Source organism: Hypanus sabinus, chromosome 30, assembly GCF_030144855.1.
Source record: "Hypanus sabinus isolate sHypSab1 chromosome 30, sHypSab1.hap1, whole genome shotgun sequence".
In the NCBI taxonomy this organism is placed as follows: Eukaryota; Metazoa; Chordata; class Chondrichthyes; order Myliobatiformes; family Dasyatidae; genus Hypanus; species Hypanus sabinus.
In genome coordinates this window covers 26,883,768-26,910,772 of record NC_082735.1, presented here as the reverse complement: position 1 = coordinate 26,910,772, position 27,005 = coordinate 26,883,768, and the positions used below count along the sequence as shown (strand labels likewise).

General features: G+C 39.6%; 1 protein-coding gene across 1 annotated transcript; it reads right to left on the bottom strand.

Moving 5' to 3' along the window:
- Positions 1–86: 86 nt before the first annotated feature.
- On the bottom strand, positions 87–26,388 carry LOC132383476 (kelch-like protein 31). The gene is made up of 3 exons (XM_059954465.1): positions 26,235–26,388; positions 12,942–14,142; positions 87–7,995 (listed from the first exon to the last, which is right to left on the bottom strand). Exons 2-3 carry the CDS (start codon positions 14,126–14,128, stop codon positions 7,263–7,265), a joined length of 1,920 nt encoding a protein of 639 aa, XP_059810448.1. The 5' UTR covers positions 14,129–14,142; positions 26,235–26,388; the 3' UTR covers positions 87–7,262.
- Positions 26,389–27,005: the final 617 nt, after the last annotated feature.

Sequence of the window (27,005 nt, the reverse complement as noted above, 5' to 3'; positions counted from 1 at the left end):
TGTATTACTTGCTTGCATTATTCATATGTTTAAAAATGTATAGAATAATTCCATTACCCTGGCATTTATCACAATTTGGTGAGTAGTTTTGCTAGACCTGGCAGCCCTGTATGCCTTCTCATGTGCATGTGGTTAAGTGCCATCAATCAATCCTTCATCCGAATGCTCATTCTTCGAGTCAAAGCTTAAACATTTAAGTAATTTTGCATAGCCTTGCCAACATAGAACAGAGAACAATACAAGCACAGGAACAGACCCTTGCCCACAATGTGTCGATCTGTAATTAATCTAGTAGTTAAACTAATCCTTTCTGCTACACAATGTCTGTATCCCTCAATTTTCTGCATATTCATTTGCCTATCCAAGAACCTCTTAAATGCCCATTGTATTTCACTCCACTATCACCCTTGACAGTGCAGTTGTGAGTGATTGTTCAAAAGGAATAGGACATTCTGAGCTTAGCAAATGTGACTTCACGATTATGCTCTTGGTGAGGTGGGTGATTGACCACAAATTCATTATTGGGAACATTTGTAATGAAAATTGGGCAATTTGGCACTGAGTAACTTTACTTCTCAATTCCTATCCTATTGCTAACTAGATTCACTAGACAGAAGGTTCTTTGATATTGAGCTTTTACTCTATCAGCCAGGTTTTGAGGTGCTAGAACTGGCTCTGTTTTCTTAGTTTTATGTGCTTTCATTTCTCCTTTACACACATTCCTTAAGGAGCCTCTTAATGTCTAGCTTTTATCATAAACATTCACTATTACTTTCTAACTATGTTGTAAACATTTTTTTCTAGCATTTTATTATTTTTATCCTTTTAAGGGAAAATGCTATTCATAATTTCTCATTCTAACGGAGTGCATAGCTAGAATATTAATACAGTAATAATTCTAAGGATTTCTAATACTTTTTAATCCATCTAATATTGGTTCATTTTGCAGAGCAATTTTAAGAGTGCTTTGACTCAATCAATTGGCTAATTGGCAGATTTTTAATGATTGAAATGAAGCACTCTTAATTCAATATGGCATTACATTGTGTAAAATCTATAAATGTGAGGGAAGTGATAAATACAATGAAAGCGCAATGTTTACCATTTATATATTTTTATTCACACAAATTGTAAATCACCTTTTATGACAGTGAATATGCAAGGAGACAGCCGTTTTGTAATAGATCAAGGCAATTTAAAATTCAACAAGCCATTTTTACTTTCACTGTTGTTCACAAAACCTTTACTAACTTCAGTCACAGCCTGTCTACCAGTGTTATACTGTCTAAAGATTGGAATTGACTCCCTCTGGAGGAGAATGAAGTTTAGATAAGTGAAGCTTGATTTGACTGGTTGAAACCATTCCATTCAATCATATTGGAGAAATTTCAGTGCTGGTGTTGGCAAACGGTTGGCGGGGGTGAGGGTTCTTAATAATTATCCTATTTGAATACAATTAAGATTTCAGTAAAATAATCTTATTCTAAAATTAGGAAATCTGTTAGGGTTCAATCTGGTTATTTTGTGTATTTGTTCCATATTATTTTTTTTCTTTCGTGGTCGGTATTGCCTCTGTTGCCTTCCATGTTAATATGGTAGCAATAGTAAATACAAAATTGGAAAATGTCAGCAGTAAAAGCTGAAGATAGTTCAACTGGTATCAAATGTTTATTTTACAGTGGTAACTTTCTTGAAGAGGTATCATGTAACTGACTTCTTTTTGATACATATCTGTATTTTCTGTGCTTGCCTGATTCTTGAAGGCCATAGTCAAGCCATGACAGGGTCTCAGTACATCAAAGCTGAGTTTGCAGTTGAATGTTAGACTGGTGATTTAGTATAGTTCTCTGTAATGTTTCTCCCCCTACCAGTTTAATTCCTGTAAAACCCATACCCGGCAATTTCCAGCATTGATAATATTTTATAATTGTACATTGCAAGGCTATTTGAAATGTTTGTAACCTTTTCCTGGCAAAAGAAACAGTAACAAATGTATTGCCATGTTTAAAAAAAAAACACTGGACATTAGCTTTCATTAACAAGTAAGTCAAAATTAACCTTTTTCAGTGACCCTTCTTATTCTCTTACATTAACTTCAACATTTTAAAATTCAACACCTTAAACTGCTCAAGATTCCATTAACTTCACTATAATCTTTCTTAAAGCTTCTTGCCTTTTCTTAAAACCAGCACTAAATCTTTCCACCACCAGCACAGTTTTACTATCTTCACATTTCTGAGATCCGTACAGAAATTACGATTGTTATTTGTAACTAAACTTGAAATGTAATTATATTCCAAGCTGAGTTAAGTTAAATGCAATTCTAGAATCAACAAAAAAAAATAAATTTTCTAGTTCTATGTGTAACATAAGCCATTTTCCCAGGATGGTCAGGACTTTGCGTTAACACAATGAAAATCCCAAACTTTTTGACAGAACTTTGCTGCTCTGACTCTGAATGTGCTGTGACATTGGATTTGTCATGGAGTCTGGCAGGGGAGCAAAAACCTCCTGCAGGTTCCTAGGCGTTATGTATACTAGAAAATCTGAACAATCCACAATGATTCCATTCATTTCAAATAGAGAGGCAGGCAGGTTTTAGGTAATTTATTTCAGAAACCTAATTTAAATAAATGTACTTTCATCTTTATAGTATGTTAAAGATTTTAATGTCAAAGTATTTCTGGCATTTGTGGATGGGTCAGGTCAGTATATTCTCTCTGGGGATCCACTTGTGGCAGGGACAAGTAGATGAATAACTTTCAGCTCCCGGGAAATACTGAACCAACCAAAATCATTTTTGTTTTGAAGTACATGCTGTTTTTTTTTCTTTCATGTCATGTCTAAAATCTTCCTAAATTCTGGACTAAATACAGATTTTTATCTTCGTTCTGCATTTTAAGGGAGGGGATTAGACTAGGCTCAAGCATTTGCCGCCATTGGAATTTACACCACATCTTAATTAAGACAGATGTTACAGTACTTAAAACAGGACATGGTGGGCTGAGCCATTTTTTGTTCCTCTTCCTATAATTGTTTAGCATTTTGTGTAATATTTTAGCTGTGAGCCAATAATGTCATTAAAGCAAATTCAGGATTTTTTATCTTAAACTTGCAATGTGATGGGTAGTATTTAGTTTGCCACGTATTTGGTTAGATATTTTCAATCTATGATTGTTTGACCTTAAGAACCAAATGTCCTTCCTTTTTATTCATGTTCATTACAGCTTTGTTTCATTTGATTTCCATCAAGGACTAATTCTTGAGCTCAATCCTCATTACTATTGGATGAACCATTTTATTCAATCCAATAAAAAGTAAAGTTCTATGTAGGCACAAGTCTTCAGACTTGGTGCTGATATTTGAAATCATTTAGGGAAATGGCCATTTACATCTTCCATTCTGTTTTGTCTATGGGATTCATTATTATAAGTACAAATTATGAGCTGAAAACGCTCAGCGGGTCCAGCAGCATCAGTGGACATTGGAGGGCTGAGTTAATATTTCAGGCACATGACTTTCCCTCTCCCAGTTTCTTATTTGTATTTTAAAAATCAGAAGCTGCAAATAATGGAAATCTGAAACAAAAACAAAGTACTGGAAATACTCAGCAGGTCAGTCCCCATGTGAGAAGAGAGGAAGAACAGTTGCTGTTTTGGGTCAACAGCCCTTCTTTGTAACTGGAAAATTGGGATCTGTATGTGTTTTAATTTGGAGATAACAAAGAAAATGTTTTTGATGGGGTGGTGACCAAGTGTGTGGCTGAAGTAATGTTTTTGGGGTAATTTAGTTAACAGATAATTGAGGACCATTGGTGAAAGAGAGGAAAAATCATGCTGAAACTGGGAGATGCAGATAAATTGTTGAAAATCTGAAAAAAAGATTGCAGGAAATATTCAGCAGATCTATGGAGAGAGGGGAAAAACAAATTTAATGCTATAGGTGGGTGAACTTGCATCAGAGGTATTCAGTTCTCATAAAAGCAAAAAAAGGTTAGTTATCTGAAATATTGAACTCTGTGTTGAGCCGAGGATTCCAACATGCCTATAAAGAAAAGAAGGTACAGTCTTTTCTTCGGTATTCACTAAGGAGAAGGATATTGAATTGTGTAAGGTAAGGGAAACAAGTTGGGTAGTTATGGAAACTATGATGATTAAAGAGGAGGAAGTACTGGCGCTTTTAAAGAATATAAAAATGGATAAGTCTCCGGGTCCTGACAGGATATTCCCTAGGACCTTGAGGGAAGTTAGTGTAGAAATAGCAGGGGCTCTGACAGGAATATTTCAAGTGTCATTAGAAACACGGATGGTGCCGGAGGATTGGCGTATTGCTCATGTGATTCCATTATTTAAAAAGAGTTATAAGAGTAAACCTAGCAATTATCAGCCTGTAAGTTTGACATCAGTGGTTGGTAAATTAATGGAAAGTATTCTTAGAGATGGTATATATAATTATCTGGATAGACAGGGTCTGATTAGGAACAGTCAACATGGATTTGTGCGTGGAAGATCATGTTTGACAAATCTTATTTAATTTTTTGAAGAGGTTAGTAAGTATGCAGATGATACTATGATAGGTGGCGTTGTGGATAATGAAGTAGGTTTTCAAAGCTTGCAGAGAGATTTAGGCCAGTTAGAAGAGTGGGCTGAAAGATGGCAGATGGAGTTTAATGCTGATAAGTGTGAGGTGCTACATTTTGGTAGGACTAATCAAAATAGGACATACATGGTAAATGGTAGGGCATCGAGGAATGCAGTAGAACAGAGTGATCTAGGAATAATGGTACATAGTTCCCTGAAGGTGGAATCTCATGTGGATGGGGTGGTAAAGAAAGCTTTTGGTATGCTGGCCTTTATAAATCAGAGCATTGAGTATAGGAGTTGGGATGTAATGTTAAAATTGTAAAAGGCATTGGTGAGGTCAAATTTGGAGTATTGTGTACAGTACTGGTCACCAAATTATAGGAAATATGTCAACAAAATAGAGAGAGTACAGAGGAGATTTACTAGAATGTTACCTGGGTTTCAGCACCTAAGTTACAGAGAAAGATTGAACAAGTTAGGTCTTTATTCTTTGGAGTGTAGAAGGTTGAAGGGGGACTTGATAGAAGTATTTAAAATTATGAGGGGGATAGATAGAGTTGACGTGGATAGGCTTTTTCCATTGAGAGTAGGGGAGATTCAAACGAGAGGACATGAGCTGAGAGTTAGGGGACAAAAGTTTAGGGGTAACAAGGGGGGGGGGAACTTCTTTATTCAGAGAGTGGTAGCTGTGTGGAACGAGCTTCCAGTAGAAGTGGTAGAGGCAGGTTTGATATTGTCATTTAAAAAAAAATTGGATAGGTATATGGACAGGAAAAGAATGGAGGATTATGGGCTGAGTGCAAGTTGGTAGGTCTAGGTGAGAGTAAGCATTCTGCACAGACTAGAAGGGCTGAGGTAGCCTGTTTCCGTGCTGTAATTGTTATATGGTTATATGTTTGGCTTCATTAGAAAAGTGGAGGAAGTTGACCGAGTGTTCAAAGTTCCTATTATTGTAATTCTCACTCTCAGTTTTTGGTCTTTGGCTCCTACACTATATCAATGAAGCCCAGAGAATGCTCGTGGAATTGGAGCTCTCTTATCTGTACACCTCCCATCTGATGAGGTTTAACAGTAAATTCAACAATTTCAGATAGCTACATGTTAATCAGAAAATGGTTCTGATGCAAAATTCCCCAACTAAGGCATTAACTGTGAATTCTGGTTGTTCTGTATATCAAAGTTCCAGCATGATTCTTACTTTCTGTCATTCATGGATATTAATTTTGGTGGCTTTGGAAAACTTGCATCACTAGACCAACCTTTGGTCCACCCTATCACAGATGTTCTCTTTCTTTTCTCCATCCTTTGCAGTTTTAACCAAATTCTTTCAATTTTTAAAAAGAGCTATTGACCTTGAACATTATATCTGCCTGACTTATTGAGTATTTCTAACACTATGTATTGATTTGTGTCTTGGCCTTCTGAATTGTTGGAGCTTGCACCAAGGAAACATAATGGATTTTTCAATACCTTTTGTTATTAAGGTAGAAAGAGAACTCTTTCAATTCTGGTGCTTAGGGAGTATTAAAATGAAGACACCAATAACATCTCAATCACTTTTCTGTTCATACTTGCTAACTTTATAGTTAAAAGTTTAAGCCTCAGGAGGTGATTTACTGCATCTTCCCAATTTCTGTAAATAATGGAATTACTACAACATACCTTCCCTTCCTGCTACATAAACGATTGCAAATATATCTATCTCAATGCTGTTTTTCACAACCTTATTATCACAGAGCTGATCAAACTCAGCAGCTCGAGATTCAGACTTTTACTTCCATCAAACAGTAACGCATCTTATTTAAATGATTGTTGTTCTTCTAAAATCAATTCTGGAAGACCCATTTTGTCCAAAGAACCCATTCCTTAAATCGTTGAGCTTCCATCTTGATTTTTGATTGTTTGATTGATACATTTAAAATGATCAACAGAAGCAGTACCTGTAAGCTTTCCCAATTGCTTTGACTGTACCTAGTGAGGCTCCCTAAACATTGTCAAATGTTCAGAAAAACTTTGGGGAGAGGCACGGGCTATCACTACTCATCAGAAGTTAAGACCTTACCTTTTACGTACAAACATTCACTACCATGGAGATGTTAAAAAAGGGAGAATAGAATTGATATAGGTGTTCCTTTTCTGACTTCTGAACTGGAGCTGTAATATACATTTTAAACGTAGTTTACATTTTGTCGGCTGTTCCTCACTCGAGCTGGTTAATATTGATGCCACTTTACCAAGTCTGAGTTCCAGAAGTAAAACTTTTTGTTCTCCACATAATAGAATCAGTTAATACTTTTGATAGTCATTGTCCATGATATGATTGTGTCTTGGAGGCTCCCAAGGCCAGTGAATTGTTCAATTTGATAAATAGATACGACTTGGCTTTTTGGACTACCTTCGCAAAAATATTTGATGAAACTTGTTTGGAAAATGAAAATATCTCTGCACTTCACAATGTTGCGGGCGCAATTGTGGTTAAGATCATCTGCCGAGCTCTTTCATACAGATAAAACTTTGTTGGTCATTAGACAGAGCCACCCGCTGCTTCAGTCTGATCTAGGATATTATTCATGGAATGGGGCAGGAATGGTGTAGTAACATAGGGTTTAGATTCCTGAGTGGGTTCTGAGCATGGGATGTGGGGGGAGATTTTCTTTTGTAATTAAAACATGATGTTCATCAGATACTGATTGCTGCAGATGCCACAGAACTTGCTCTAGACTCTCTAAGTTTGTTGTTGGGTAACATGATGGTGCAGCAAGAAACACCCACGGTGGCTTCGGGTAGATCATCTTCCTCAGCCCATTCATTCAGATCGGGATTGTAGACTTGGATGCAACTCTTGTACTTTTTTGTACTTTCATTCCAGCCTCCAACTAGATAGATTCTGTCGTTCAGGGTCGTTGCACCCGCAGTGCTCACGCCAATCGATAGAGGAGCCACGTAGCTCCATTGGCCATTGTAGGCACTGTAGCGTTCAGTTGTTAACACATCAACCCGCTCACCGTGTGGTCCAAGCTGACTACCACCCATCACGTAGCTATAGTCACCAAGGGTGATGGAACAGTGCCAGCCTCTCGGGGTGCTCAGGCTGGCACGGTCCTTCCATGTATCTGTTGTAGGGTCATAGGTGCAAACAGTGCGAGAGTAGCCATTGTTGATGTAGCCACCAGATACCAGGATTTGGCCGTCATTCACTGCAGAAGCATGGCAGCAGCGGGAGACCTCCATTGGAGCCTTCATCTGCCACTGATTGGTGGAAGGGACGTAACATTCTACGGCTGTTAGAGGACCTTCCAAATTCCGACCTCCCAGAGCAAAGAGGAGGCCATTATAAGCACACATGCTGAAGTGGGTTCGCTTCTGGAGCATGCTGGAGAGGTGAAACCAAGTATTGAATCGAGGGTCATATCTGAAAAAGAATTTTTTAAAAAATCAATGAGTTTGTAGATTTTTTTTGGAGAGACGGAATCAAGCTCATGATTTAATTAGATTTTGATTTTTGCATGAGAATTCATAGACAATAAAGTCAAGATTCCCCATCGATAGCTGCCCACCATGTCAGGTTATGCATCAAAGATAATAAGGTTATGAATTTCATTATTATCAATATCAGATATGATGTAAGGAAAAAGATCAAGAATGATTCCCTTTGCTATCATCTGATAAATTTGCAGATACTTTCAAAAGGCTGAATATTAAGGAGGCTCTTCATTGGTCTTAATGGTAAGTGGCCTGTCCCAAGATGGTGAAAGACGCTGTATAGCCGTTTACAAGACGCTGCAAGCCATTTAATTTTGCATTGACTACTCACTTGGATTTCTAATTTAAGAAGAGCTTTAGTAGTTTGTAGTAAGCTATGAGAAGTTACAATGACTATGAAATAATTTGCTTATACAGTAGAGATGATCCTAGGGAAAGAAATATCTTTTTGAATCAGACCATTTCATGACCTCAGGATATCCCAAGTAACTTTTTTAGTGTTCCTGAAATCACTCCTGTGAAATGGCGCACAGCAAGATCGTACACTCAATAATGTGAAAATATCGAGATAAACTGCTTTTGTCAATGCAGGATGTAAATATTGGCCAGGCATATTTTTTTTAATTAAAGTTGTAACACAACAATTTTTATTCTATCCACCTGAAATGGAGATGGATTCTCAGTTTATCTGTAAGATGGCAACTCCAACAATCTAGAGTGCTCAAATCTGAAATAAAGTGTTTGAACTACTAAACTTCTAATTCAGAAGGATGCTACCAATCGTGTGAAACGGATGAAGAAGCAGAGCCAGAGGTTACATGTGTAGCAGTTAACTTGGAATTAAGGTGGAATAAAATGTTAAATTGAAAGTCTTTTCTCCATTGGAGTTTGTTGGTTTATGCAATATAGAACAGTACAGCACATTACAGACCCTTTGGCCCACAATACAGTGCCAACCTTTTAACCTTCTCCAAGATCAATCTAACCCTTCCTTCTCGGGTAGCTCTCCAGTTTTCTATCATCTATGTGCATATCTAAAAGTCTCTTAAATGCCCCTACTGTATCATGTATAATTCCCAGGATTACCTCTATTACCTTTTCTGGATGAAGGAATAACATTTGCCATTCTGTAATCTTGTGGTACTACTCTTGTGACCAGTGAGGATGCGAAGATCATTGGCTATGACACAGCAATCTCCTCCCCTTGCTTCCCGTAGTAACCTGGGATATATCCCATCTGGCCCCAGGGACTTAACTATCCTTACGTTTCTCAAAAGTTTCAACACTGCCTCTTTCCTAGCTTTGACATGTTCCAGCACATTTGCCAATTCTATGCTGAACCCTCATTCATCAAAGTCCCTGTTCTAGTGATTACCAAAGCAAAGTATTTATTAAGGACCTCCACTACCTCCCCTAACTCCTCTTTTATCCCTCCCCTCACTCCAGTCATTCTTCTGTTCTTCAGGTCTATGTAGAATGTTTTAAGATTTTCTCTAACCTTTCTTGCCAAGATCTTTTTTGTGTTCCCTTCTAACTCTACTAAGGCCCTTCTTAAGCTCCTTCCTGGCTGCCTTAAAACTACCAAGAAATCTGACTGATCTGAGCCCACTAAAGATGTGCCAGTCAATATTAGGGAAGCTAAAGCCACCCATGACAACAACCTCGTTACTTTTTCACCTTTCCAACATCTGCCTACTGATCTGCTCCTCAGCGTCACTGTTGTTATTGGAGGGCCTGTGGAATACTCCCAATAGAGGGATTGTTCCCTCTTTATTCTGACTTATGCTCACACTTACTCAATAGTCCTCCTTTCCACGATGTCCTCCTTTTCTGCAGCTATGATACTATCTTTGATTAGTAACACCACTTCCCCCCAACTCTTTTAGAAATATCCAAATCCTGGAACATCCTGGCCCTTGTGATAACCAAGTCTCTGTAATGCTACAGCATCATAGCTCCAAGTACTGATCCATGCTCTAAATTCATCACCATTTATTGATGGGTGAATCACCTTCATATTCAAATTTAGGTATGTCAGTAGGGCTAAGCAACCTAGCCTTATAAGAGAGAGGCCTTCCATTGGTTGAGGTCAATCCAGCTGTTTATGTGATACGCAAGCCAGGGCAGTATGATATGGAGCAAGTTGTTGCTCATGTAGCAGGCTGCCCCTCTCCACACAGCTGATGAATCCAAAGGAATGGCAGAGGCCAATTCAGTTTGGCACCAACGGTGCTGCAGGATTTGATAGTCTGCATTGAGTTCAATGTAAGACTGCCTTGGCATCTCCAGCTCCATATTTTTTCTCGGGGTTTGCTCCTGAAGCTTTCCCCATCAGTGGGTATAGCTGCAAAGCATTAATAGTTTGAGATCGCAGATCTCCTTCTCCTGGATGAGCTGTCAACCACAGCTGAAGAGCCTCATCTGCCCAAAGTGACTGGTTTTGAGGCACCAGTAACCTGCCTTTGCCCCTTCTCCTGTCGGTAGAAACGATTCCACTGGGCTTAGCAGCTAAGCCAAATGTGATGGCCAGGAGCTGGACTTGGTTGTCAGAGGCTATTTGAGACGCATGCCATTGGGAGCATTTCACCGGTAGTGGGAGCTTATCCCCACTACTCCTCCCCCAGCTATGACAACCTTAAGAAACCACTTAACAAACTTAAGGAACTAGCTTTATTGCCCTTGAATATAGCCAAAGATTAAATAAATCTCATTCCAAAGCTCAAAAAAATTATAATTTGAGTCCAGAATATTGTAATGTAAACACATGGGAAAATTCAGGAGCATCCCAAAAAATATCCAACAAACTTGAAAACACTGTTCTTCAGATTTAATAAAGTGCCATGGGAAATCCCATGATTATAAAATTCTTCCATCAGGTTTTCTCACTTCTGGAAATGAATCCATAATGTTTTACTTAATGTCTGTGGAAACTAGTGGTGTGCTGCATTGATGGCTTTTAATATAGTAGCAACCACAACCCTTAAAGTATCTGGATAACTTTGCACATCAGATTAGAAATGTATATGAATGTCAATGATTTTTGTATTTTAAGTATCTTTTACTTTTTCAAAATTATGTTAAAGATCTGTTTGCCTTATAACTTGGATGTCTATGGTTATATTCTCTGGTGTTATTCAGTCCCACTGCTTAGAACTTATCACACATCAAAGGCCATTCATGTATTAAGAAGAATGAATGCAACTCTTATCAGCACCTCATCAGGTCTCTGTATATAAATATATAGAGTGCTATGTCATGTCTCTGAAAGGTCCTAAAAGAAAGTCATACTTCTCTATAAAGCAACTTTACTGACTGAAAATGAAGAAAGTGTTACACAGTCAAGGCCCATGAGTTGGAATAAAAATAGCAGGTAGTGGAAGTTTCAAATAGAATTCTTTTGGGTATCTATTAAAATGTTTATATGGTTTTATGCAGTCTGAGAGTTTTGGTGCTTGCTGAACAAACCAGTTTTCAAGAGTAAGTGATAGCCTCACCTGTAATCAATCTCAAAACTAAGAGATTATGGTTCTCATGTGTCTGAATTGCAGTTCATGAGAGGGATGGTGGGAATTTAACACCTTCCTTCTCCTCCAGAGATTTTTAACACTAATAGTTTTTTGTCAACACACAAGATTCTGCAAGATGCTGGAAATTCAGAGTAGCACACACAAAGTGCTGGAAGAACACAGCGGGTCGGGCAACATCTATGCAAATGAATAAACAGTCAGCTTTTCAGACCGAGACCCTTCAAAAGAATAGGAAAGGAAGGGAGAAGATGTCAGAATAAAAAGGTGGGGGTAGGGGAAGGAGGACAAGCTAGAAGGCAATAAATGAAGCTAGGTAGGTGGGGGTTGGGGGTATGAAGCTGGGAGGTGATAGTTTAAAGAGCTGGAGAAGAAGAAATCTGATAGGACTGGAGAGTGGACCATTGGAGAAAGGGAAGAAGGAGGGGCACCGGGTGACAGGCAAGTGAGAAAAAGAGGTAAGAAGGGTCTAGAGTGGGGAATTGAAGAAGTGGGAAAAATACTAGATGGAGAAATTGATGTTCATGATATCAGGTTGGAGGCTACCTACCCAGGATATGAGGTGTTGTTCTTCCATCCTGTGAATGGCCCCATCGTGGCATGGATAGCCACCAGGAAATTCCATTCTTCTGAGGATGGAGCGGAGGTGCTTGACAAAGTGGTTTCTCAGTCTTCATCTGGTCTCACCAATGTAGAGGGCACCGCATGAGGAGCACTCTATACAATAGGTGACCCCGAAAGATACACAGGTGAAATGTTGCCTCACCTGTAAGGGCTGTTTGGGGTCCTGAATAGAGGTGAGGGAGGAGGTGAATGGGCAGGTGTAGCTTTTCTATTGCCTGCATGGATATGTGCTGGTGGGGAGGGATGAATGGACAAGGGAACCTTGGAGGGAGAAATCCCAGTGGAAAATGGAGAATTGGGGGGGGGGGGTGGTTAAGGTGTGTTTGGTGGTAGGATCCCAAATAGCTTCTGTAATTTCACTATCAGTAGATTGAGAATTTATCTCATTGCTGCCTAGGTTTACAAAATTAACTATTACATTTTCCAATTTACCTTAACTGTAATCTATTTATGAATTTCCTGAGAACATGAAAGGTATTTAAATACATGCAAACACTTCTATCATGAGAAGCATGCATTTCTGATTTAGTAAATGGTTAAATTCATGGTTAGGGTCATAGAGTTATACAGCATATCTACATTTGGCCTATATCTGTCTAATCTTTTCTATTCATATGCCTGTCTAAATATGTTTTAAACATTGTTCTTGAATAGTTCTTAGTCCTTACTTTGCAAAGATTTAACAAAGTGTTTACTAACAGTCCAGTGGACAATCGATGCATTTTACCTGCTTAAATTGCTGACAGCATGTTTAGCCTGATTTCTGGCATCATTTTGATCTTCACCACCAGCCACATACAAAAAGCCATCCATCACCACTACACATTGATTGAAGCTCTTGGCTGGCATTTCCGCAAGTTTGTTCCATCCATTTTCAGGGTCTCTGTATAAAATTTCTCTGCTCAAAGCCTTCTCAGTCAAAGCTGGCCGACCACCCACAGTTACCAATACCTTCTGTCCCCCTCTTAGCTTTGTTCTTCTAGACTGCATCAAGTTCTGTTGATAAGGCAGGAGGTGGTAGTTCATGGCATTAACTAGAAGTCGATGGCAGTCTGGATCTTGCATCATACATGGGATAGGTTGAACATAACTGACCAGATCGTGAGCTGAAATGGTTCCAAATCTGATATTACTCAACAAATCGGCTGCTTGTTTCACCCTCTTGGAGTCAAACTGCAACCACTTCATAGCAATTTGGAAAGCAGTGAGCTCAGACGGCAGTTGCAGGCTATCATCCATTAACAAGTCACTAATTTGGTCATAAGTCAGCTTCATGAATTGATCATTCTCCGAAAACTCCAAGAAATTTTCACGTATAAATTTCCTCACTGATTCTTTAACCTGCTTGAGCCCATATGTTCCAGCAATGTTGGAGATGTACATGCAGTTTTCTACATTAATTTCTTGAATGAGGAAGTCAGCACACATGTTGATCAAAGTATACATTTGGAATTGGGTGGCAGTAGCAATGGTGCATCCAATGGTGTAAAGAGACAAACTGAGTGTCCCTGTGTAGGCATAGCTTATGACAGAGGCCAAACCCAAAGGTGACACATCATTGACATCTACACATTGGACAGATGGATCTTTCTTCAGCATGCTGCGGAAATAATCACTGCAAGCTGCCATCACCACTTTGTGGACGTAATAGGATTTGTTTTTTGTGGATAGTGTGAGATCAGTGAGAAGTCTCTCCTGGCGCATTCTGCTGATTTCCTCCAAGATGATAGAACCATGGTTGGGATTGGTGATTTCTGTGGCTGTGCATCGAAATCCATTTGATCCACTATCGAAGAGAGTATTGAGGTGGTTCAGTTGGTCTATATCAATGGTTGTTTCCTCAACAATACTTATTTTTGGTAATTCATTCTTTTCACTTTTGTTTTTTTTGGCACTTTTCTTCTTTGGTGCCATTATGACAATTCGGTCTAAAAGTAGAAATTCAACAGTTTTAATTACAATTCACAATTCTTCTGCCTATTCAGAACATAGAAGCAAGCTGCATGATTTTTTCCCCTTCAAAATTTAGGATTGTCAAACATTTTAAGATTCTTTACTTTTCTTTTTGGAACGCATGTCAGGAAAGGTTCATTCAAATTGTACAGTTCTCAAGCATATCTTAAATGCTGTTTCAATTCTGGTCAGTAAGCAAGACAGATTCAAGATATAAGGATGAAAGGCAAATTCAGAAGTCTGGATTATGGGCAAGAATGAGAGAACGTGCTCTTTATAACCTCTTTAAAGGAGGGAGCTATGCTAGTATGTGGTATGGAATATGTTATAATATGCAAATTACTTAAATTTTAAAGCAATCAAATGAAAATTTAGCCTTGTATTAGAACAGGGGTTCCAACCTTTTTTATGCCATGGACCCCTCCCATTGACCGAGGGGTCTGTGCACCATAGGTTGAGAAACTCTGTATTAGGTAAATAAAAGCAGCAATCGTAATCTTTAGTGGAGTTCTGCTTTGAATAGTGGAAACAAAATTCTAGAATTTTAAAAAATAGTCTAATTATACTTTAGCATGGGGACATCTGGTTGCATATACTAAAGATGGAGTAAATGGTCTTCATTTGCATTTAACTTTCAAAAAGTTGCCAACGACTATTAAAATAGCTAATTATAAACTATTACAGCATTTCACATTATCAATATAGAATATCTTCTACTCTCCTGAGTGTGGTTGATTCAGTGACGGTTTTGTCTATTCAAAGATATCTATTTTTAGATAAAGCATTACAGCACCTGGGATTCCTTAAAAAAAGACCATTAGATCATAAGGTATAGGAGCAGAATTAGGCCAGTTGACCCATCAAGTCTGCTCCACCATTTTATCACGGCTGATCTAATTTTCCTCTCAGCCCCAATCTCCTGCCTTCTCCCAGTATCCCTTCATGCCCTGATCAATCAAGAATCTATCATCCTCTGCCTTAAGTATATAAAGACTTGGCCTCCACAGCTGCTTGTGGCAAAGAATTCCACAGATTCACCACTATCTAGCTCAAGCATTTCCTCCTCATCTCTGTTCTGAAAGCATGCTCCATTATTCTGAGACTGTGTCCTCTGATCTTAGAGTCTCCCACCATAGGAAACATCTTCTCTACATTTACTCTATAAAGGCCTTTCACCATTCAATAGGTTTGAATGAGGTTACCCTTCATTCTTCTGAATTCTAGTGAATACAGGCCCAGAGCCAAAAGAACTCTTCATATAACAAGCTATTCAATCTTGGAAGAAATTTCATGAATCCCCTTTGAACTCTCTCCAGTTTCAGCACATTTTTTCTAAGATAAGAGGTGCAAGACTGCTCCATGAGGCCTCACCAGTGTTCTATAAATCACAACATTACATCCTTGCTTTTCTAATCTAGTCCTTTAGGAATAAATGCTGACATCACATTATCCTTCCTCTTCACAGACTCAACCTGCAAATTAACTTTTAAGGAATCCTGCATAAGGACTCCCAAGTCCCTTTGCACCTCAGTTTTTTGTATTTTCTTTTCATTTAGAAAATAGTCAAGCCTTTCATTTCTTCTACCAAATGGCATGGCCATACACTTCCTGACACTGTATTCCATCTGTCCTTACTTTACCCACTCTCCTAATCTGTCTAAGTCCTCTGTAGACTTTCTACTTCCTCAAAACTACCTGTCCCTCCATCTATCTTCTTATCTTCTGCAAACTTTGCAACAAAACCATTAATTCTATCACCCAAATCATTGACATATAATATTAAAAGAACCGGTCCCAAAACAGATCCCTGTGGAGCACCACTAGTCACTGGTAGCCAACCTGTAAAGGCTCCCTTTATTCCCACTCTTTGCCTCCTGCTAATCAACCACTGCTTTATTCATGCTAGAATCTTTCCTGTAATACCATGGGCTCGTAGCTTGTTAAGCAGCCTCATGTGTGGCACCTTATCAAAGGAAAATCCAAGTATACAACATCAACCAATTCTCATTTGTCTACCCTGCTTGATGTTTCTTCAAAGAATTCCATCAAATTTGTCACAGAAGATTTTCCCTTGAGGAAATCATGCTGACTATGGTCTATTTTAGCATGTGCCTCCAAGTACCCCAAAACCACATCCTTAACAACTGATTCCAACACCTTCCCAACCACTGAGGACAGACAAACCAGCCTATAGTTTTCTTTCTTCTGCCTGTCTTCCTTCTTGAAGAATGGAGCAACATTTGCAATTTTCCAGTCTTCTGGAACCATTCTAGAATTTAGTGATTCTTGAAAGAGCATTACTAATGCCTCCATTTTCTCTTAAGCCATCCATTTCAGAACCCTGGCATGTACACCATCTGGTCCAGGTGACTTATCTACCTTCAGACCTTTCAGTTTCTCAAGAACCTTCTCTCTGGTAATGGTAACTTCACACATTTCATGACCCTGATATTTGGAACTTCCATCATACTGCTAGTGTCTTCCACAGTGAAAACTGATGCAAAATACTTATTCAGTTCATCTGCCATTTCTTTGTTGTCCCATCACTACATTTCCAGCATTGTCTTTCAGCAGTCCAATATCCGCTCTTACCTGTCTTTTACACTTTAGGTATCTGGAGAAACTTTTGATATCCTCTTTAATATTATTGGCTAGCTTAATTTTGTATTACATCTTTACTTTCTTAATGACTTTTTTATTTACCTTCTGTTGGTTTTTAAAAGCTTCCCAATCTTGTATCTTCCATCTTCCCACTAATTTTTGCTCTATTATATGCCCTCTCTTTGGCTTTTATACTGGCTTTGATTTCTCTTGTCAGCCAGTTGTGTCATCTTTCTGTTATAACACTTCTTCCTCTTTGGCATGTATATTGCTTCCAGAAATTCCAGCCAATGCTGTTCTGCTGTCATCCTTCTTTTCCAATCATTTCTGGCCAACTCATCTCTCGTGCTTCGGTAATACCCTTTACTCCACTGTAATACTGGTACATCTGACTTTAGCTTCTCTGTCTCAAATCTCAGGGTGAATTCAATCATATTTTATGCTAGCTGGATGGAAAGCGTGCAAGGAGCTGGCCAGATTTGAATCTGGGACCACTCACCTCAAAGTCTGGTGTGGAAGCCACGACACCAGTGGCCAGATAAAATCCTGTCTAAGGACACATAAACCTCTGATCAAGGGTCCTCCAGATTGAGTCCTAAAATGGTAGCTTCATCATAAAAGTGAGGTCATGTACCTACACTTTCTTGAGTTTAGAAAAATAAGAGGTGTTCTCCTTGAAGTATAATAATAAAAAAAATTGTATAGAGCATCATGGAGTAGGTGCAGGACTTGTGTTTCCTCTGGCTGGAATGTCTAGATATGGGAACCGTCATCAAAGTTGGCCATTCAGGATAGAAATGGGAAGAAATTGCTTCTCTCAGTGTAGTGAATCTTAGGGATACTGTTTCCAAGAAGGCTGTGGAGGCTCAGTAACTCAATCCAATATTCAAGACTGAGATTGATAGGAGTATTGGATATTAGGTGAATCAAGGAATATGGAACTGATAAAAATAATGGTAAGGTAGTACTAGATCAGCTATGATCACTTTGAATCATGGAACAGACACTAGGGAACAAATGGCGTGCTCCTGCTTTGATTTCTATGTCCTTATGAACTATGACTCTTTGCAGTGAACAAACAGACAATCTAACCAGCAGGAATCTCAACATTCCACTGCACTCAGCAAAATCTTCTGAGAAAATCTAAGTTTTAGGGGATTGGGGAGTCTTGCATTTGGATTCTCATTCCAGGCAAATCTTAGCAAAGAATTCTATCACTTGCATGATGCATAAGATTAACTCTTTCTGCTTTCCCTCTAGTTCGGAGTGCCACCCTCCCCCCCCCCCCCCCCCCCACCCCCACCAATCACTCGCAGGTCTTCACAGTATAATTTAGAGCATCAGTGAATATTCACAAAATGGTATGTGTGAAACCCTTTAACGGAGTTAACCGTGGACTGAGATTTCAAAATCAGGTCAGACAGCATCAATGGAAATTAAGGGCCCTTCTTAAAAAGTATGCTGCTTGATCTGTTGTTTCCAGCATTCTTTAAAGTCAGATTTCCAGCATATACAGTAGAAAGCTTTATAATCTTCCTGCCTCTATTGGCAGATACATCAGGAATATTTAAGAAATTATTGGAAAGGCAAGCGTAAGATAGAAAAATGGAGGGCTACTTAGGAGGGAAGGGGACACCCACCACCCAGGACAGGGTCTCTTCTTGCTGCTGCTATCAGGAAGAAGGTACAGGAACCTTAGGACTCACGCCACCAGGTTCAGGCCACAACCATCAGGCTCTTGAACCAAAGAGGATAACTCTGCCGCATCTGCTCTCAGGATGAGGCTTTTCATTCCAGGACGAAGGAAATTTCTTCCTTTTTTAAACAAAAGGGCTTCTCTTCTTACTCTGCTCCTACATCAACTCTGCTCTCAAATGCATCTCTCCCATTTCCCGCACATCTGCCCTCACCCCATCCGCCCGCCACCCCACTCGGGATAGGGTTCCCTTTGTCCTCACCTACCACTCCACCAGCCTTCAGGTCCAACATATAATTCTCTGTAACTTCCGCCACCCCCAAGGGGATCCCACTACCCAACACATCTTTCCCTCCCCCCCCCCCCCCCCCGCTTTCTGCTTTCCGCAGGGATCGCTCCCTACTCGACTCCCTTGTCCACTCGTCCCCCCATCCCTTCCCACCGATCTCCCTCCTGGCACTTATCCTTGTAAACAGAACAAGTGCTACACCTGCCCTTACACTTCCTCCCTCACCACCATTCAGGGCCCCAGACAGTCCTTCCAGGTGAGGTGACACTTCACCTGTGAGTCGGCTGGTGTGGTATACTGCGTCCGGTGCTCCCGGTGCGGCCTTTTATATATTGGTGAGACCCGATGCAGACTGGGAGACCGTTTCGCTGAACCCCTATGCTCGGTCCGCCAGAGAAAGCAGGATCTCCCAGTGGCCACACATATTAATTCCACGTCCCATTCCCATTCTGATATGTCTATCCATGGTCTCCTCTACTGTCAAAATGAATCCAAACTCAGGTTGGAGGAACAACACCTTATATACCGGCTGGGTAGCCTCCAACCTGATGGCATGAACATTGACTTCTCTAATTTCCGTTAATGCCCCTCCTCCCCTTCTTACCCATCCCTGACATATTTAGTTGTTTGTTTTCTCTCTCTCTGCCCATCACTCTGCCTGTCCTCCATCTCCCACTGGTGTTCCCCCCCACCTTTCTTTCTCCCGAGGCCTCCCGTCCCATGATCCTTTCCCTTCTCCAGCTCTTAGCTTCACCCCACCCCCTCTGGTCTTCCCCTATCATTTCGCATTTCCCCCTCCCCCCCACTACTTTCAAATCTCTTAGTATCTCTCCTTTCAGTTAGTCCTGACGACCCAGGGTCTCGGCCGAGACGTCGACAGTGCTTCTCCCTATAGATGCCGCCTGGCCTGCTGTGTTCCACCAGCACTTTGTGTGTGTTGTTTGAATTTCCAGCATCTGCAGATTTCCTCGTTTTAACTTCACTTGCCCCATCACTGAAATATTCTCTCAACCAAATGATTCATTTTCAAGGACTCTTCATCTCATGTTCTCAATTTTATTGATGATTATTATTATTATTTCTTTGGTTTTGCATTTGCACAGTCTTCTGCACTCTGGTTGTACACCCAAGTTAAGTGGTCTTTCATTGATTCTGTAATGGTTATTATTCCATAGGTTTATTGAATATACCCTCAAGAAAATGAATCTCAGGGTTGTATATGGTGACAAATACAGTTTGATGATAAATTTACTTTGAACTTTAAATTGATATAACGATATAACAATCACAGCACGGAAACAGGCTGTCTCGGCCCTCCTAGTCCGTGCCGAACGCTTAAACTCACCTAGTCCCGCCTACCCGCACTCAGCCCATAACCCTCCACTCCTTTCCTGTCCATATACCTATCCAATTTTACCTTAAATGACACAACTGAACTGGCCTCTACTACTTCTACAGGAAGCTCATTCCACACAGCTATCACTCTCTGAGTAAAGAAATACTCCCTCGTGTTTCCCTTAAACTTCTGCCCCCTAACTCTCAAATCATGTCCTCTCGTTTGAATCTCCCCAACTCTCAATGGAAACAGCCTATTCACGTCAACTCTATCTATCCCTCTCAAAATTTTAAATACCTCGATCAAATCCCCCCTCAACCTTCTAGGCTCCAATGAATAGAGACCCAACTTGTTCAACCTTTCTCTGTAACTTAAGTGCTGAAACCCAGGTAACATCCTAGTAAATCGTCTCTGCACTCTCTCTAATTTATTGATATATTTCCTCTAATTCGGTGACCAGAACTGTACACAATTCTCTTGGATTTTAGAGTAGGTTAAAATGTCCACAAAACATAGTGGGCCAAAGGGCCATTATTATGCCGCAGTGTCCCATGGTCAATCTTCGATTCTATTTCAATGCAAACCTACTTTAAAACGTGCTTCAAACTATAAAGTTGCAGAACCTACTAGTAAAATACTATATCTGCTTAAATCACAATTCATGTATGAGTAATTACAAATAAACCCGGAGAATATTTCTGTCCAACGGTAAAAGAACCTGGACCATTGCTGTAATTAATAACCAAATAGGTGATTTTTTTAAAACTGTAGATATTGGAAATCTAAATTTTAGCTCTGATTCTCTTCCTGCAGATGGGCCTGGTCGGCTGACTATTTCTGGTATCTATTTTGGAAAAACAAGCAGCGAGTTTGATTTGTTATTTAACATTATATCTGGGAATAAAATCAAAGGTAGTGCTTGCAGAGGTGAAAACTTTTTGGGGTTAATGCTTTGGATTTCATCAGGTCCGAAATCGGATCTTTGAGAAACTGATACTGTTCCTTCCCCCAGCTCATAGTTAAAACAGGTTTTTAAAAAATGGGTGGACTTCATTCCAACGAAACCTATTAATATTCTCATGTCGTCAAGCGGAACGCGTGTAAGTACAGCTCCCGTACAACTGAAAAAGCGGGGAAGGTAGATCCTTACCAGGAAACGCACGACGCCCATGCCTGACTGACAATGTGGTTAATGTTTAGGTACCTTTAAAAACGCTTCCATTTAAGCGATTAGCAAAACGTGACAGAAAACAAACAGGGATTTACAATTTCCCTGCCCATCATTAAGCTTCAAACTTCTATGAATATAAAAAAAACTTTTAGGAAAACCTTGCCAAATTTAGGTTCGATATGTTAATAAATTACTCTCTACTAAAGTTTATCAACTGTGTTTTTATATTGGAACTTTAGCAATAAATTCGCGCATATGGATTATATTGGTGTTTATAGACACCAGTCTGCGGTCGCTCTGCTTCCACTGTCTGAAACTGATCATGCAGTTAAATTAGCCGTCAACTGCGTAGGACCTGTAACCGCACGGAAATATTTACAAGTACTGCTGTCAGCAAATTCTATAATTGGAACGAGAAAACAAATAGAATTCAACTTTTTTTTTAATTTGAAAGGAACTGCAGGGCATGGACTGCGCTATAGCAGGCAAACAGTTTTAGGCAGAAAGATTTCTCGTATACGTAATTTTAAATGAAACCTCTTACGAGTTTAATTTGCATTTCGAGACTACCAGATATTAAGCGCAGGAGTGTATGTCGTACTTGCAATCAGTGCTCTGAGGGAACAGTAAGTTTAAACCTTATCGCTCAGACCATGTGACACCCTCCACGTGGGGGAAGGAGGGAGGGTCTCAATCATGAGAGAACGTGGAGTGGTGTTCCTGAAAGTATTAAGATTTCAGAACGTGGGGTTTATTCATCATGGTTCTTTCATTCATATTACATTCTGGATTATTTGACTTATTCTTGTTCACATTTAAATTAAAGATAGTTTCACTCCACCCCCCACACACGCCAAAAGTATTTTTAACTTTTATGCTAATAAATCTTATGTATCTAGAGAAGAATTAACATTAATTATAAACCCAGACAAACACGCATCAGGTCACCCAGTGTGTGAAGAGAGAAAAAAAAACGTTTCACCTTAAAATCCTGGGGCTATGTTTTCTATCTCCAAAACATTAAACTTATTGAAAATAAAAACAAGAAGCCGTGAATAACGCGCCTAACTTCGTTGACTCAGTGGCGTGATAACACGTCATTTATGTGCTTTTCCAGATAACCCATAATGAATAATTTAATCGATCAAGAAAGCTTAATCAAATATATTTACAATATAACTCAAATACTACTAAAATATTAAATACGCAACACTCCTCCCTACTTAGCTGTAAACTACAACTAAATATATTTAGTTATAAAATATATTTAAAAATAATGCATCTCAACATACAGAGATGCATTCTATATTCTTTTATTTATTTATATATAAATAGAGAGAGTGGGAGGGAGGGAGGAGAGAGAGGGGAAGGGAGAGGCAAAGAACTGTGCAAAAGAACTGTGCAAAAGACTTTAAGGACATAAATATATAAATAGGATCCCTAAGCCATTTGCACAGTACTATATAGATATATAGTAGTGTTGGCATCCACCACTGCTGAAATTCTCTCAGCACACTTGTGTAATTCTTGTGTGTCAATGCTGTAACCACAGTAAGTGATACTTGGTTTAAAGAATTCACACTTATTGCATTGTGCTCTGACCCCATAATCTTCTAATCTTTTTAACACTGTCTTGAGATTTTGGAGATGTTCTTGTCATTCTTACCAATAACAATGATGTCATTCAAGTAACACAGAGTACCTGAACAACCTTGCAGCATCTAGTCCATAGCTTTCTGCCAGAGTGCAGATTCAGATGCTACTCCAAGCATATTACAGCAATAATATAGCAGTAATATTCTTCCAAAGACTCCGCTCAACCTTAAAAAAAATTCCTTCAGTCTTCATATAATCTAGCTTACTGGCTATTTTATCACTGATTGTACAGGAACTAGGTGGGTTTTGTAAAAGTTGGGTATGCATTTTTGCTTAACACTATTTTATCCTTGATTTGTCTGCGTTTTCCAATGCCATCCTTGAACTCTGCTGTGGCATCATCCACAACATTTCTTAGTTTGCTTTCAGTTGGCTCTATTACAGGAGATGTGGCATGCAAATGATGATGGGTCTCTAATCAAGTTGTGGTTGTTTCTGCCACTCATGCGCTCACGAAACTGGCCCTCCTATTTTTTTTACCACATACAAGCCCAACATGTCATTCCCACAGGAACTAACCTTCCTCCTGTATAAGTTAGATATCTACAGGCTTCAATTCAGTATCTTTGATTTGCCATTCAAACTCATATTGTGGAATGACTGAAGCAGCCAAGCCAGTGTCCAATTCCATTTTAATTAACTCGCTGTTCACTTCTGGTGTAAGCCATATTGCTTGACTATTGTGAGTTTTCACTTTGTAAATCTCAAGGCTACTCTGTCCTGTGTCACTCTCGTCATTATCAGATTTTTTCATCAACAACATGCAGATTAGTGCTCTTTCCGAAACTGCAACTTGACTTTGTATCTTCCCTTCCCTGAGCAGTCCATTGGCTGCACTTTTATCCACTTGACATGTTCTTTGTATATGCCCCACTTTGTTGTATTTTCTGCAAGTTTAATCTTTAAACCTGTATGCTCTGTTGTATGTGAGCCCCTGCCACAACACAACTTATTCAGCCAGGCTGCTTTCTGTTTAGATGTTGCAATTTTGTTCACACTCACTTTCATTCGTGTCTGCAACTCAATGGTGTCTTTGTCTGCTGTTTCCATAGATACAGCTTTTTCAACTTTGTTTTTATAATGTAAGTTATGCTTCAGTCAGGAGCCATTTTTTAATGCTTTGTTAGATTCCACAAACTAAACAATCTCTCAATACGTCATTAAGTCCATCACTGAACTGACAATGCTCAGACAACTTCTGAAATTCAGCCACATATGCTGAAATGGGCCCCCTTTCCTTTTGATTCCACTTATGAAACCTAAAACATCCTGCAATCAATAATGGTTTTAGTTCTAAATGGTCCTGCATTACTTTCATGATATCAGCAAAGCTCATTTTGGCTGGTTTGATTGGAGCAAACTACTAAGCAAACTGTGTGGCTTTAAACCCAATGCACTCACCAAAACTGGCACTTGCTTTTCATTGGCTATTTCATTTGCTTCAAAATTCTGATCATTTCACTCAGGATACATGAGCCTGTTATCTATCGTGCAGTTGAATGCATCTATCTTTCCAATGCAGCCAGCTATTGCTGCTTTGTAAAAAAAAAAATTACAATTATTATCACCTGGTACTCACTGTTCATGGACTTGTGAATTTGTCTGTTTTCTGTCTTTTTTTTACTCAACCATCTTATTTTCAGAAGAAATAACGTGCAGTGCTTTAAAAAACTCGAATGTCTCATTGTGCTTCAACAGGTAGGTAGTCGTCTTGGGTTCATTTAAAACCTCCTCATTGCCACTATTATGTTTTGTTATTCCAAAACATGAAACTAATCGGAGCCAGAAATAATATGTCTGTCTTTGTTTTTACTTTAAGTGAGACACTCACTTAGGATGTGGTGATGTGATGACGTATTTCATTCATGTACTTTTACATATACTGTCACCAGTAATGAGATATTTAAATGAACAAGAATGCTTAATCAAACAATATATTTACAATATTACTCAAATACTACTGAGTTATTAAATACACAGCACCTGCCATTGGAATGAATAAAGCAGATAGAGAAGAAAGTTTCAGCGTTTTGGGCAGTAAACACAAGTTCAGAGTTCAACAGAGGGGCAAAGTGATCTCAGAGCTATTTTTGCAAACTGAATGCAGGTCCTCCACCAGTGGGTACGCTTAGTGTCTCCCATTATGGCACCAAATGCAATACTGGAAGAAGTACAAGAAAATTGCTGTTTCACTTGAAAGAACATTTGCCTGCAAATTTGCTCTTCAAGGTCCCCCAAAACTGTTTGGATTTCCGTAGTGCGCAACTCTGAATGCTCTTTTTGGTCTTTGGTTCAACTAATTATGGTGTAATTTGATTATCCTTGTAAGACCAGTTCTACTGCTTGTGGTAGACACCAGAGATTCCGGAGATGCTTGAAATCTTGAGCAACACACACAAGATGCTCGAAGATCCCCGCAAGTTCGGTAGCGTCGATGAAGGGAAATAAGAAGGCCGACGTTTCGTGGGAGGAAGCAATGCCGGGGCCCCAAGGATGATGGACCCAGCAATTTCCATTTCTATTTCAGATTTCCCGTATTTACAGTTTGTTTCTATTCACATTCACTAAATGGGCTTCTAATTTTTGGCGAGTGCTGTGTACTCTACTATTTGGAAGAGGTTAATACAAGAGTCATAACCTAGAGGATATTAAATTTTTGGAAGGGGAACAGCGAACTATGTTAAACCTCTCAGCTGCTCGGTGACTAAAGCGTCCCGGGACAGAAATAGAAACATTGGCTGTGGCGCACTCTGAGTTGTTTATCAAACACGCACAAAAGGGGCCACTTTCCTATCACTTAAATCGAATTAGTGAACTTGATGTAGAATCCTTTTTTAAAATGACAGATACGTAGTTCCTGACAAGGACATTACCAGATTTTAACTTCTGATCGCATTCTATAGTTCCTCACGTGTCATTTTGACATTTTGTACGGTCACCACTCCGATTTTAATTTAGTTTTTTTTTTGCTGCAAGGTATTATAGAATGAGCAGCCGATAAAGAATTAACCCGTTTCGGACTCTCCAGTGGAGAGAACGACATGGAACCAGAGAAAGCGTCACCAAGTAATTGTCAGATACTGTACTTCAGAAATTCATCATATTATTGTCCTCTATTTACCTCTCGCCACAAGCGGAAATTGATTTTAAATCTCAAGGATAACATTTTAAAAATATTTTGTTTGACTTTAGTCATCGTAGTTCGACCGTAGGTTGCCCGTTACGCTCCTATCAACTCCTTGCTAAGAGAAAGATTAATTCGGCGTTTAAGTGCTCCTCGCCGCCATTCCGTTAAATCCTAGCTTGTGGGTTCCTTACCTTAGCTAGTAAAACTTGCCGGGAGGCGTTTTCAGGAGAGAACTCCAGTTTCGTGCACAGATCTTGGGAGCAGCAAGGAGACAGTGACGGCTGGAATGCCAAACGCTCCAGACCGCAGACGGGGCTGACGTTTCAAAGTCAACCCAGCAAGGAGAAGCCGTGGTATTGCGGGGATTGAAGACCGTTTTTAACATTGCCGGTCATATTACAAAGTATTTACAGCATGGAAACAGACCATTGGACCCTACAAATTCAGCTGCTATTTATGCTTCACAGTCGGCCTACCACCACTTTCAATGTAACCCTACCAACGGGTCCCTCCCTATACTGTTCTCCCTCGTGTTCTGACAGTGAAGTGGGTCTTCATGAGGAAGCGTGCAGTTGTTCAAATAGGGCTCCTTTATTTGATACCATATTAGACCAAAAGACCATAAGGTATAGGAGCAGAAGTAGGCCATTCGACCCATCGAGTCTGCTCTGCCATTCAATCATGGGCTGATCCAATTCTTCCAGTCATCCCCACTCCCCTGTTTACACCCCATAGATCCACCTTTGCCTTAAATACACTCAATGATTGCCTCCACTGCCGTTCATGGCAACAAATTCCACAGATTTACCACCGTCTGACTAGAGTAATTTCTCCCCATCTCAGTCCTAAAAGGGCGTCCTTCAATCCTGAAGTCGTGCCCTCTTGTCCTAGAATCCCCTACCATGGGAAATAACTTTGTCACATCTAATCTGTTCAGGCCTTTTAACATTTGGAATGTTTCT

Coding starts and splice junctions, on each gene's coding strand:
- LOC132383476 (XM_059954465.1), bottom strand. CDS start 14,128: ATGGCACCAAAGAAGAAAAGTGCCAAAAAAAACAAAAGTGAAAAGAAT. Junction 7,996..12,941: donor GCTGTCAGCAATTTAAGCAG/GTAAAATGCATC, acceptor ATTCTTTTTCAG/ATATGACCCTCGATTCAATA.